General features: G+C 58.3%; 2 protein-coding genes across 5 annotated transcripts in view; one reads left to right on the top strand and one right to left on the bottom strand.

Moving 5' to 3' along the window:
* C8G (complement C8 gamma chain) overlaps positions 1-10,413 on the top strand; it is a 618,926-nt gene that overhangs the window by 533,017 nt on the left and 75,496 nt on the right. The gene's annotated exons all lie outside the window — the stretch shown is intronic.
* Positions 1-10,413, bottom strand: part of PNPLA7 (patatin like phospholipase domain containing 7) — a 71,688-nt gene that overhangs the window by 32,879 nt on the left and 28,396 nt on the right. For all 4 annotated transcript variants that reach the window (XM_017505458.2, XM_017505460.2, XM_017505461.2 and 1 more), the window contains 7 exons: positions 8,262-8,362; positions 7,895-8,041; positions 4,904-4,981; positions 3,961-4,166; positions 2,435-2,566; positions 1,535-1,658; positions 53-166 (listed from right to left, as the gene is read on the bottom strand). In XM_017505458.2, the coding sequence (XP_017360947.1) occupies positions 53-166; positions 1,535-1,658; positions 2,435-2,566; positions 3,961-4,166; positions 4,904-4,981; positions 7,895-8,041; positions 8,262-8,362 (902 nt within the window). The remainder of the gene's footprint in view (positions 1-52; positions 167-1,534; positions 1,659-2,434; positions 2,567-3,960; positions 4,167-4,903; positions 4,982-7,894; positions 8,042-8,261; positions 8,363-10,413) is intronic.

Genomic DNA, 10,413 nt, shown 5'->3' with positions numbered 1-10,413 from the left:
GCCGCTCCCCCCTCCCTCACCTGTGCCGTGCCCTCACCCACACCATCCTTACCTGTGGGTACCTGCGCTTGATAGACGTGAGGGCTCCTGCTGGCAGCTTGGCTAATTCTGAGTCCCGAACCGCATGCACCGTGGTCGCCCGGGCCTGGTGGGTCAGTGTCTCCACCTGAGGAGAGGAGCTGGCTGCTAGGGCCACAGCCTTGGGAGGGTAGGAGCCAGCTGGGCCTGTCCCTGACGGCCTCGGGCTCCCTTTGGAAGCCATCCACGGCCCCAGGGTGCAGAAAGCAAGGGAGGAGCCCAAGGCTGCCACAAGGTGGAGGCAGCCAGTGAGTGCTGGCGTGTGGCTGCTGTCAGAACCACTGGAACATGCTAGAAGCCAAAGGTGCCCCCAACAACCCAGGCAAGCTGCAGACACAGGCTAGAGCACGGGCAGTCTCGGCTCTCCCGCAGAAATAAATGCTTTTGGAGAACACTTCTTTATAAAATATGTCCCTCAGAGCCTACAGAAGCCCTGCCATGGAGCACCGAGGCCTCCCTGCCGGCCTCTGGCCAGGTGTGTGGGCCTCCACCCGGTGGACAGAGCTGGAGCCGCCAGGCTACACATATGCCAACCAGAGGCCCAGAGCCCGCTGAGCCGTTGGGAGCTCAGGACTCTGATGGGAAGACCTTCAGCGCTAGCAGAGCTGGGGCAAGATTATACCAGAGCATGCTGGCACAGAGTTCCCACCAGCCCGGGGCAAAAAACGGGGCACACTCAGCACCTCCAGGCTCAGAGAGGCTGCCAAAAGACCATGCCGCCCCCAGGAGGGGGCACCCGGGCCTCCCGCACACTGGCTTAAAACTTAACACAGGCCAGGCGGTGGCTCGTGCCTGTAATCGCAGCACTCTGGGAGGCAGAGGTGGGTGGATCACTCGAGGTCAGGAATTCAAGACCAGCCTGGCCAACATGGTGAAACCCCACCTCTACTAAAAATACAAAATTAGCCCAGCATAGTGGCACATGCATGCAATCCCAGCTACTTGGGAGGCTGAGGCAGGAGAATCGCCTGAACCCGGGAGGCAGAGGTCCCAGTGAGCCAAGACCGCGCCACTGCACTCCAGCCTGGGCAACAGAGCAGGACTCCATCTCAGAAAAAAAACACGTTAATGCAAATTGGCAGACGCCTGGGCTGCGGCACCTTGGAGCTGGGCAGCTGCCGCTCACTTGGGACACAGGGCCTACTGTGTTGGAGTCCCCAGGAGGTCCAGCCCCGCTGCCGCTGCTCCAGGGGAGCCCCCACCAGAGGCAGCTCCTGCCGCTGCCAGCCCTCAAGAGACACCCGGATGCACCCAGGCCAGTGTCAGGACAGGCACCTGGGAGCCCCAGCAGGGGCAGAGCCTGGAGCTCACCACAAAGCAGCCCCGGGCATCACTCTTGCCACCTACTCCCAGGGCTCACTCCTGAGGAACTGGCCAGGCCACACCCAGGCCAGAACCCAGGATGCCCCGGGAGACATGCAGAGGGCAGGGAGGCGGGAGCAGGCCCAGCACCCACCACACCGACGAGGTCTCCTCGGCCGTACTCCCCGGCCAGGCGCTTCTTCCCGTCGTCCTTCCGGATCACAGAGCGCAGCCGGCCGCTGAGCACGATGTAGGTGCAGTCGGACCTGTCCCCCTGCCTGCGGGAGACACAGAGGCCTTGCAGCCCTGGGCCACCCACCTTGGCTCCCACACCCAGCTTCCCAACACCAGCCAGACCTCAGAACAGAGAAAGAGAAAACGCAGACTTCTCACTAACTAATTTTTGGTTCGGAAAATGTATTTGTTATTTTAAAATATTTATGTTAACATGCATGGGTTGTTTTAAACAAATAAATATTCTAAAATTTCCTTGGTATGAACTATTATTTTCTGAGATGGAGTATCACTCTGTCGCCCAGGCTGGAGTGCAGTGGTGTGATCTCGGCTCACTGTAACCTCCGCCTATCAGGTTCAAGCCATTCTCCTGCCTCAGCCTCCCGAGTAGCTGGGATTGCATGCATGTGCCACCATGCCCAGCTAATTTTTGTATTTTTAGTAGAGACGGGGTTTCACCCATGTTGGTGAGGCTGGTTTTGAACTCCCAAGTTCATGATCCACCCACCTTGGCCTCCTAAAGTGCTGGAATTACAGGCATGAGCCACCGTACCCGGCTAGTGGGGCCCTTTTAAAGGGACGGTGTGGACTTGAATATACTGACACGGAGAGATACCCGTGGAGCACGTGCTGTGTCTTAGCATGGGCGGGCACCATGAAATCCAGGAGGCCATGAGGCATGTTTCCAAGCTAACCTGGGGTGGCGCCGGGGAAATGCAACCTTCTGTGTGTGGCTTCCACGGTAACCACGCTTTGCCCATCCCTGGCTCCCACACACCAGGCAGCACAGATGCCGCGCGCACGGCACCCACAGCCTCACCTGTATATTGCTCGCCCAGCCTCCACCTCCACCCAGTCCAGGGCAAAGTCGATTTGCCGCACGAAGGACGACATCCTCTTCACCACCGTGTGTGCCACACCCAGGACGACAGTGGGCTGCTTCCGCATGATTCTGCCAGGCAGCCTGGAGTCACTCCCGCCCCGTCCCTCCGGCCCTACCCTTCACCCAGGGCCACGGTGCTCGGGAGTGGGTGGGACCTCAGGCAGCCTGGAGTCACTCCCGCCCCGTCCCTCCGGCCCTACCCTTCACCCAGGGCCACAGTGCTCGGGAGTGGGTGGGACCTTCAACCCCCGCCCCACACTGAGGGCGCAGAGACTATGATGGGAGCTGGGACAGGGCACGTGCCGGTCCGCTGCCCGCCCCACAGCACAGCACTGCCCGCCACGTGCCCAGTGACCAGCAGCTGTTGGAGACCTCAGAGAGCCCCCTTCTGGCACACCTACGCTGCGGTGTCAGGGCACTGAGCATCAGGACCCAGCTGCGGCCACTCACGCCAGGCCTGGAAGAGAGAGGCCATGCAGAAAGCCCTTCCCAACCCTGCCAGGGCCCCGCTGCCCCTACCCCGGCCCACTGCCCTGCTGGGGGTCCCAGGCTGAAGCAGAGCTCGGCGCAGTGCCATCTGCTGGATTACAGGCGTGAACCGCTGCGCTCGGCCAACCCCGTTTCTTCAACTGCTGTGCTTCCGCTGACCTTTAGGCTCCTGACCTCTGCTGCCTGACCACTCGGGCAGAAGAGCTCTGAGACCACAGCAGACATCTGGCCTACAGGGGTGCGGAGGCCTTCCAGAAACACACACAGAACGCCTCGAGCCGCCAGAGGCAAGAGCCGGGGTGAAACTGAACCTGAGGCTCCATGAAGATTCTGGACCTGACAGAGCAGAACGCCAGCACCGTGGGTGCGAAGACGCGCTGGCTCTGCCAGGCAGCCCACAAGCAGGCCGAGGGCAGCTCTGGGCCCGGAGGGGCCGAATCTGAAACCTATGGCTGGGGTCCAGTGGACAGATATCTTCCAGCACAGCGCCCGGAAAGCGACAGGGAAACATTCCGCCCCAAGCAGGGACATTTGTCTGTGGGGCTCCTCCCGGAGCCAGGGCTGCACCCTCACCACGGCCTCCCTTCTACCTCCACATCACCAGCGACACGTCAGCACAGGCTGCAGGGGTGGAGTGGCTCACGCCCGGCCCTGCCCCAGTGTGGGCCCTGCTGAGCCATGCTGGCCAGCCCCGGAACTGACTGGTGGTACGCAGACATGGCTGGGAGCAGACCACAGAGATGGCCACCTGAAGCAGATCGCTGCGGGCAGAGGGGGTTTGCCAACGGACCCCAAGAGCAGGGGGCAGAGACAGGGGCCTACGTGGGTGCTGGGGACAAAGACAGTCGGGGGCAGGGGCAGTGCAGCCACAGGGAAGAGGGTGAGTGCTCCAGGAAGAGGGTGGCCTCTCAGGGAGGGGTCTCAGGACAGGCGGGGCTGGGGCCCGCCCTGAGGTCCTGGCCCGTGGTACTCACTCATAGAAGTGGGCCTTGGAGATGGACAGGAAGCTACAGTCCCTGTTGGCTTTGATGGTGAAGATGAGGGGCTCCCCCGTGAGCACTGCCAGCTGGCCCACCATCTCCCCGGGGCGCGTGAGGAACAGGCACGTGTCCTCCCGGCTGCCGATCTTCCGCTGGTACACGTGCAGCAGTCCCGAGACCACGAACAGGATGCTGGCGTCCTGACAACACCACAGGGCTCAGGGGTGCCGCCAGCGGCCGCGGGCAGGACGGGGCCCAGGAGAGGCGCTGGGCCTAGTGTGGGGACAATGCCACCAGGCTCGGCCGGGAGACCCTCCGCCGACCTGGCCAGCTCTGGGCACAGGCTTCACTGGAAACGTTTCGGCAGTGTCTACAGTTTCATGACGTGACAGCAGTCACGGACAAGCTGCTTTCTCGAGAGCTCCGTGCAGCGGGCTGGGCCTCGGGTCTGCACACCTTCCCTCCTGGCACCCACATGCTGACTGCAAATACGCGTCAGCCCAGCATTCCCGCGCACCTCACCTGGGGCCTGGTCTCCATGGGGTGGACTCCTGGCCCCTCCCTACACTGGGCCACCCTGCACACGTCACACATTTTGGTTCTATGTCTGCAGATGTGTCCATGAAGCTGCCCTGAGGCCACCTGAACCGATCTATATCCACCGTGACCTCTTACGACCTCTTCCCAAATCTGCTTGTCCAACCCACTCTCAAGTGCGAGCAGAAGGGGCCAGTGCAGCAGGAACAAAGGTGGACACTGAGCTCTCAGGGCTCGGGGCTGCCCGAGGGCAGGGGCTCTGCCATGGTGCCCAGAGGGGCAGCGGCCCGGAGCCAGGAGGTCTCCAGTCACTGCCATCCAGCCCAGGCCCTCCTCTGGCGCTCCACCCGGTGCTGGCTATGGCACTGGGTGGTCCCAGTGCCCCCAGGCCCGCGCTCACCTGGTCTCCCTGCCTGGACACCACTGTGCCTGCAGGAACATGGAGAAGCACCACCCGGCCATCCAACAGGGATGGGTCCTGAAAACAGAGCAGACTTCAGGGAAGGGAACCCACAGGAGAGGAGAGCATAAATGAAGGTCTGGAGAACAGAGGCTGCGCAGGGCCGTTCAGAGGCAACAAGTGGCGAGGCCAGAGGCCGTGCAAGGCCTTCCTCCGAGGACCATCCTCCAACAGGGGTCTGACGGACAGCGGGCACCTGCAGAGCCACCAACGCCAGACCGCGGCATCAGCACAGAGACAGACATCGAGATCAGTGGAGCAGAGCGGAAGATGCAGAAACTCACATTCATACTAGAGAGAGGATGTCATTTCAGGGAGAAAGTGATTTCTCATGGTACTGGCATAGCTAGCAGTGGGACGCCGTCTCCACACCACCTACAGAACGATGCCCTCCAGGGCACGAGGAGCCTAGAGTCTGGGAGCTCCCAGAGGTCAGTGACCCGGGAGTGCCCAAAGCACGTGGGGCCTGCAGAGAGGCCCCGGTGCAAACCATGGATAAGGGAATGCGGACAGAACACCCACAAAGATTTGAAAACATCAGATGTGTAAACCCCCAGTCCACAGTGATAATGAAATAAGAATAAGAAAACCCACCGATCACCTTTGGAAGACGATAGAAAACCAAATCATTAATTTAAATTTCCCAAACTATGACAGTGAAGGCAGTAATGCCAGTTTCCCCCAAAAGAAAGAAATGACGCCACCCGTCTCCGTGAGGTTTGTCAAACAGAAGGAGAAAGAGGAGAAGGAGGGTGAGGATCAGAGCAGCCACGTATCCAGCTCTCAGGCAGAGAACAGCCAGTAACAGAGGCTGCGCTGCCCCGGGGCGCACTGTCAGCCTGGGGCGCTCTGGGAGCCGCTGCAGGAGGAGAAAGCGGCCTCCCTGATGAAAGCAGCAGCTTGAAGAAAAGTTAGAACCCTTGAGAGACGGAGAGGATGTGGGGGACACAGGGGACACGGGAGGCTGGGGACGAGAGCGACTGGGGGGACTCGGGGGCCAGCCACAGTGCGGACCACACAGTGGACCATGCCACGGACGAGACAGCTGGACGGGGGGCACTGACCGCACGGCTGAAGCCATTTGGCCGTTTTAAGGATTACTGTTAAGTATTCAGAAATGATAACACTATTGTGGTTAGAGTTGAATACTGAACTATTCACCAGTGACGTGCTATGAGGGTGAGGTTTGCTTCAAGGGTGGGCGTGGAGCTGTGAAACAGGTGCAGAGAAACAAGGGGTGCTGGGCCGCGATCATTACCGTGAGAGATGCTAGGTACTCACTTTCTCTATATTAGTCCACCTACTCTAAATATATTTGCATTTTCCCACAATAAAAAATTGTTTAAAAAGAGAGAAGATTGGCCAGGCACGGTGGCTCACGCCTGTAATCCCAGCACTTTGGGAGGCTGAGGTGGGCAGATCACTTGAGGTCAGGAGTTTGAGAGCAGCCTGGGCAACATGGGGCAATCCCATCTCACTAAAAGTACAAACATTAGCTGGCGTGGGGCAGGTCTGTGGTCCCAGCTACTTGGGAGGCGGAGGTGGGTAGATCACCTGAGCCCGGGAGGCAGAGGTTGCAGTGAACCAAGATGGCGCCACTACACTCCAGGCTGGACAACAGAGTGAAACCCTGTCTCAAAATAAAAAAAGAGAGAAAGAAAGACATTTTTTTTTCCTTTGGGACGGAGCTTTACTCTTGTCCCCAGGCTGGAGTGCAGTGGCACCATCTTGGCTCACTGCAACCTCCGCCTCCCGGGTTCAAGCAATTCTCCTACCTCAGCCTCCCAAGTAGCTGGCCCAGCTAATTTTTGTATTTTTAGTAGAGACGGCATCTCACCGTGTTGGCCAGGCTGGTCTTGAACTCCTGACCTCAGGTGATCTGCCTGCCTCGGCCTCCCAAAGTGCTGGGGTTACATCAGTGAGCCAGAAAAGGAGATTTAAGAGGCAGAGAAGCCAACTGCAGTGCGTGGCCTTCACTCAGATGCTGATCTATACGACAAGAAACCACGGAGAACCACTCACAACAGTCAGGGGCCCAGGAACACGCTGGGTGGGTGAGCAATCAAAGCTTTTTAACATTTCACTTGCAGAACGACACTGTGGTTATGTCTCTAAGCGGGGTCCTTAACCGTTAGAGAGGAATGATGTGAACTTATATCATGTTTGAGATTTTTCTGACGGAAAATAATTGGGGGAGGGGCTAGGAGCGAAGCTGTAAAATGCTTTAGCCACGCTGGTAATTATGGAAGTGGGTGACTGGGGCACGGGAGCTCACAACACTATCACTGCCGCCTTTTTACCTATTTAAAGCGTTCAATCGGCCGGATGTGGTGGCTCACACCTGTAATCCCAGCACTTTGGGAGGCCGAGGTGGGCAGATCACATGGTCGGGAGTTTGAGACCAGCCTGACCAACATGGTGAAACCCTGTCTCTCCTAAAAATACAAAAATTTACCCGGATGTGGTGGTAGGTGCCTATAATCCCAGCTACTCGGGAGGCCAAGGCAAAAGAATCGCTTGAACCCAGGAGGCAGAGGTCGCAGTGAGCTGAGATCCCACCACTGCACTCCAGCCTGGGCGACAGAGTGAGACTCTGTCTCAAAAAAAAAAAGAAAGAAAGAAAGAAAATGTCATACTCTAATAATCTGACACTGTGATTGCTATATTAAATACAAATACAGATGAGAATTCTGAATTCCAGTTTTGGGACACCCAGATGGCCCAGAAAGCCTTTGCTTTGAGTTTGAACATAAGGCGGTGTCAAGCTGCTTGCTTTCTAAAGGGGGACGCTGAAAGACAACTAAGCCTGCGCTCCAACCCACAGCGCCCCTGTGCAGTCCTCCACGCCCAGACCCGCTGCCCGACAGAGGCGGAGAGGAGGCTGCAGGCCCTGGGTGGGATAAGAGCCAGGCACCCGCCAGGGCCACTCACGTCCAGCTTCATCAGGGTGAGCAGGTCCTTCTTGGCAGCTCTGAAGATGGCGTCCGACTTCCTGCTGGTGACAGTCTCATCCGCGTGACTCTCTGAGTGGTGGGAGACCGTGGGGGGCATCTCTGCACCCATCACGCTTTTCTTGGCCTTGAGAAGAACAGGGATACCAGCAATGAGAAGGGACATGGTGGGGAAGAGCGCACGAGGGTGTGGGCAGGTCTGGATCGCACAGCGCGGACGGCCGGCTGAGCCTCCTGAGGCTGCAGGTGCCATGTGACGCCAGAGCCACGGTGCTCCCAATGCGCCAGTGAGCCATGGAGAGGGCAGGGCCCCAAGGGGAGGGTGAGAAATGACAGCAAGGGCCTACCTTGCTGACCACGGAGCTCCCAGGGTGCTCGTCCATGTGCAGGAAGACCCTGGCACGGTCACATGCCATCCCCAGATCTGAAGTGAAACTGGCTGGGCCTCCTACAGGCAGAGGGGAGACTGAGGACATGGCTTGCGGGGCCACAGGCACAAACACCGTGGGGCAGGCTGAGCACACCCTGCAGTCTAACCACACAAGCCCCCACAGGTCAGACTCAAGTCCCTCGAGGGCATCGGGCCCTGAGACCTCCCCCGCCGCCCCTGCTTTCCTTCGGCATCCGCCTCAATGGCTCAGTGACTCAGCAGCTTAAACCCACACGGCGCCTTCAACATTTCTGGGCACTGATAAACGTAGCCCACTCAGTGCCTAAAACACTGAAAGAAACCAGCCCTGGCCCTGAGCCAAATTCCTCAAACCTTCCCGTGAATGCCACACCCTGACTGCTGGCTGCGGACATTAGAACCCCCTTTCTCTCGCTGTCCCTCTCAGGGTTGCCGCCTCTGTTGGTGAGCTCCCCGACAGATGCCCCGGGCTGTCACGCTGGCGCTCGGGGCCTCGGGGCTCCGCTCTTTGCAGTCCCAACCCCATCTCAGAGGCAGGGCTCGAGGCACTCCCTCCAAAGAGCTCCTGTTGCTGCTTTTGGGCAGCGTGGTCTTAGCAGGGTGAAGCAGTGCGCGCCCTCTTACAGCCCACCCTCAGAGTCACACACCACTGCACACCCAGCGCATCCAGGCAGCTCCTGTGGATTCTGAGGACGGGCGTGAGCTTTCCACTACAGGACGCATCCGTCCAGCTGCGGTCCAGCCCTGCGTGCGCAGCTGTGCATCCCAGTGACTCATCTGCACTGTGGTTTTCCCAGCTAAACTGTGGCATTCACAACACCCATTTCTCAGCGGGATAGAGGTACCGCGCGGACACCAACTGTGGGCACAAGTCACTCAGACGTCGCTGCCACATGGCCCTGGAGGAAGAGACCAGGCCCAGGACCAGAGCCACGTGCCCCTCTCTGGGAAGCTGCACATGGAGAGCCAGGAGTGCTAGGCTGCGGAAGGCGGCGCATGTCCCCCAGGAGTTTCACGAAGCTGCCCGCTTCCGCTCGGTGCATGGTACTGTGTGTTACTCATGCCCCTGTCAAGTCCTGCTGGTTTTTTAAAAAAAATCCGAACCGGAAACCAATCTATGGCAACAAAGGTCACCAGTGCTTCCTCTGGGGCTGACCCTCTGAGGTGGGCAAGCGGACGCAGCCCCTTTACCAGGCCTCAGCTGCACAGGTGCACACTGGGGTGCAATGACCACACCTTGTACATCAACAAAGCATGTAGCTAAAAAATAGAATTTCTCACTCCTGGAATCCTAGTACTTCGGGAGGCCAAGCTGGGAGGGTCACTAGAGCCAGGCATTCAAGACCAGCCAGGGCAACGAAGCAAGGCCACTTCTCTACAAAAAATATTTAAACATCAGCCAGGCACGGTGGCGCACGCCTGTAGTCCCAGCTACTAGAGACGCTGAGGTGAGAGAAACACTTGAGCCCAGGAGGGCAAGACTGCAATGGGCCACAACTGTGACACTAAACTCCAGCCTGGGCAGCAGAGCAAGACCCTGTCCCAAAAAATAACACTAAATTAAAAAACAAGATATAAAATACAGGGGGTCAGGTATGGTGGTATGCACCTGTGGTCCTCGCTGCTCAGGAGGCTGAGGCAGGAGGATGGCTTGAGCCAGGACTTTGAGGCCAACCTGGGTAACACAGTGAGAGATGCACCTCTTAAAGAAAAACAACAAGGACCAGGCACAGTGGCTCATGCCTGTAATCTCAGCACTCCTCTGAGAGGCCTAGGTGGAAAGGGCACTTGAGGCCAGGAGTTCAAGACCAGCCTGGGAAACATGGCAAGACATCTATAGCTATAAAAATTTTAAAAACTAGCCAGGTGTGGGGGCCACACCTGTAGTCCCAGCTACTCATGGGGCTGAGGCAAGAGGATCACTTGAGCCCAGGAGTTCAAGGCTACAGTGAGGTGTGATTTAGCCACCGCACCACAGAGTGGGCTATGGAGCAAGACGAAAGAAAGAAAGAAAAAGAGAGACAGAGAGAGGAAAAAAGAAAGAAAAAAAAGAGACAAGGAAGGAAGGGAGGGAGGGAGGATGGGGGGAG

This window comes from Cebus imitator, unplaced genomic scaffold, assembly GCF_001604975.1.
Source record: "Cebus imitator isolate Cc_AM_T3 unplaced genomic scaffold, Cebus_imitator-1.0 Scaffold339, whole genome shotgun sequence".
Classification (NCBI taxonomy): Eukaryota; Metazoa; Chordata; class Mammalia; order Primates; family Cebidae; genus Cebus; species Cebus imitator.
The sequence above is the reverse complement of the archived record's forward strand: the minus strand, read 5'-3'. Positions and strand labels throughout refer to the sequence as shown.